At 34.6% G+C, this 2,956-nt stretch overlaps 1 protein-coding gene across 1 annotated transcript in view; it reads left to right on the forward strand.

The window, feature by feature from the left end:
- Positions 1-1,823: 1,823 nt before the first annotated feature.
- The window catches only part of ZFP42 (ZFP42 zinc finger protein), a 93,885-nt gene continuing 92,752 nt past the window's right edge, over positions 1,824-2,956 (forward strand). The window contains 1 exon segment of the mRNA XM_015592818.2: positions 1,824-2,010. Within this exon segment, the coding sequence (XP_015448304.2) occupies positions 1,824-2,010 (187 nt within the window).

The following is a 2,956-nucleotide window of genomic DNA, read 5'->3' on the forward strand; positions in this document are numbered from 1 at the left end:
CTCCAACCAGTAATATTTACATAGTAACCCCCTCATGACAAGAAGTTTCTCAAGATCAGAGATTATGACCTTTTATCCTTGAAACAGAGATGCCAGATAAACTTAGGATGCTCAATTAAATATTAATTTCAGATAAACAATAAATCATTTTTAGTATAAGTATATCCATGTAATATTTAGATAGTATTGGAATAAGACAATGATAATTTAAAAAAAAAGGAGTAAATTTAATCTGAAATTTAAATTTAACTGAGTGTCCCATTCTGCTTCTTTCTTTCTTTCATTTTGCTTTGTTTTTTGATAAATCTGGTAACCATACCTAGATATAAAGGACAAATACAGTCCTGCCATAAAAGAGATGTTCGATAAATGCCATTTGAATATTGCATGGTACTTTTTGCAGTTCCATCTAATGGGGTGGTGTCATGGTTCCACTAACCTTTTGGATGTCATCAGACTCTAATCTGACTCTAGACACAAATCTCAACACCCATAATAATTAAAACCAAAATAACAATGTTGTCTATATTTCTGCAGTGCCTTATGGTTTTCAAAGGTCAGAGTCGGTACTTGCTCTTTTTAAAATAAATTCCAAGTAATCACATAGTTAAACTATCATTAATAAAAAGAAAATGTAGAGTGTGAAGAATGCTTAGGTAGTTATAGAAAGATCTTCATACTTATATAAAGTACTATAATTCTGGTTCATATATTCTTTCTCACATTTTTTAAATCAGATCATTATTTCCCTAGTATGATTATGTTAATTTCAGAGGAAGAGAAAATAACTTAATTTAGGATACTGCTGGATGCAGGTGAACATTGATTTATTTTTCTATGTCACCCCATTTTTATGCCTTGCAATCTTCCAACTGCTAATTAAGACAAAGGACAAAATTCTATCCTTAAGCAAACAGTCTAGTACCCTTTTCCAGTCTGGGATGTGACAGACACCACACTTGAAGTATGCTTTTTTTTTTTTTTTTAGCCTTTTTATAGCATAATAGACTAACCAAATACACATTGAGCAGTCAGAAAGGAAGAATTATTTCACACTCCTGCTAATGCTGCTAGAAAATGTAGAAATACTCCTTTTAATTTTTTACTCTTTAGAATAGCACACAGAAGGCAACCTAGCAAGTATTAGAATTCATAATGCCATCTATCTGTTGAAAATGTATTCTAATTCATTAGACACCAAGATATATTATACATTTTGCTTAGTTTGCTAGTTATTTTCTATTGCTCTCTGTTGACTTGAAAGTAAGAAATTAAACAGCAGGAAAAGTAATGAGAACTAATTGTCTTTTCAAAGAAATGTGCTGCTTTTTCAGAATTTTAGAAAATCTCCAGTAATTCAAAAGTACTATAGAATGCTAGAATAAGAAAATACTTACATATTAATTTGTATAGAGAAAACTAATCAAATGACACCTGTGAGTCTTAAGGACTATGTATTTCTTCAGAGACTAATATTGCATTCTGCCATTTAAGAGAAAATTACCTGAAATCAAAACCAGAAAATTCAATAAGCTGAAGACAGTTTATGGCAGGATATGATAATCTGTGAGAATTTTGTGACAATGTCACCTCTTTGTGTTACCAATTTCGAGTCCTCAGGCTCTCTGTGTAACAGAAATTGACAACAGGCCAAACCAGAAACTCAGACACGTTAACCTGGGCTTTCCTCCAGCACAAGTCAGGCAGCATGGTGAGAGAAGCAGTTTGGGACATTGTACAGTGCGGAGTGAGAGGAGGTTTGACGTCTCCTGGGGTGATCCTCTCCTTTATTCCTGATTATGGTGCTTGCGCAGACACAACCGATGCCGACGTCCTGGCGCATGCTTGGTATGAACAAGCTGGCGGTGCTGCTCAAAACTGTCATCCCTGGAAGGTCGCATAGGGTCAATTCGGGGTTGTGTGCGCACACAGATGTGAAAGTCAACGGCCTGGGGGATGTTTTGCGGTTGGAAAGTTGTGTATCTGGGCCTCCTAAAGTTGCTGAACAGGGTAGTGCTGGATCTGGCGGTTAAGGGATTGGAGCCAGCCCTCTCATTCTTTCTCGTTTGTGCTATGCCCTAGAGTTTGTCTCACCTTTCAGAAGTTAAATGTTTATCTCCTAGTCGTGGTTGTCTCAGAACTGTGCTCTCTGTTAGAGACAGTTCAAAAATATCACAAGTAGCCTTCTGACATTTTTACATATACATTTACACATATAATATATAGTATATATGTATGTATTTATATATACTATATAATAATATATATTTATATATTTACATAAAATGTAGTATATACAATATATTACAGATATATAAATATGTACAATTATATATTGTACATTATATAAATTTCTAAATTTAAATAATATGTTCTCCTTATTGCTATCTGCATAAACCGTTTCTACTTGTCTTCCAGTAAAGTGGAGTGGCATGCATTGAGTAATTGAGTCAAATCTCAATGTTTTCTCAAGATGAGGACCAGGTATTTTTGTCTAAGGGTTTGGAGCATCCTGCATCCTCCACCCTTATCAGAACGGTGTTGCCATTTTGACAGGAACCGCGATGGAAGCCTTTGGGTAAGGAGTACCACGCTGACAGATGTGGAGCCAAGAGAAAGCCATTATGCTACACACAACACATTCTGGCTTTACTGCAGGTTCTTTGAATTAAAGCAAATGCCTAAGAGTAGAAACCCATAGTTTATTGTGATTTGTATGTCCTTTTTCCAGCCCTACAAAAAATAAAACTTTTAACCTAAAAACATACATAAGGAAGCTTCACTTACACTCTAATTTGAAGATTGTCACCATTAATGTTTTAATGTCTTCCCCTCCTTTGCTCCCTCCTACATCAGTTTATCATCTGAATGTAAACATTTGCCTTTAAATTAACTTAAAAAAATTAGTTCAGAAACTTTAAGAGTTTCTTTAGAAAGTGGAGCTCAGATTTAATTT

Source organism: Pteropus alecto, unplaced genomic scaffold, assembly GCF_000325575.1.
Source record: "Pteropus alecto unplaced genomic scaffold, ASM32557v1 scaffold24, whole genome shotgun sequence".
NCBI lineage: Eukaryota > Metazoa > Chordata > Mammalia > Chiroptera > Pteropodidae > Pteropus > Pteropus alecto.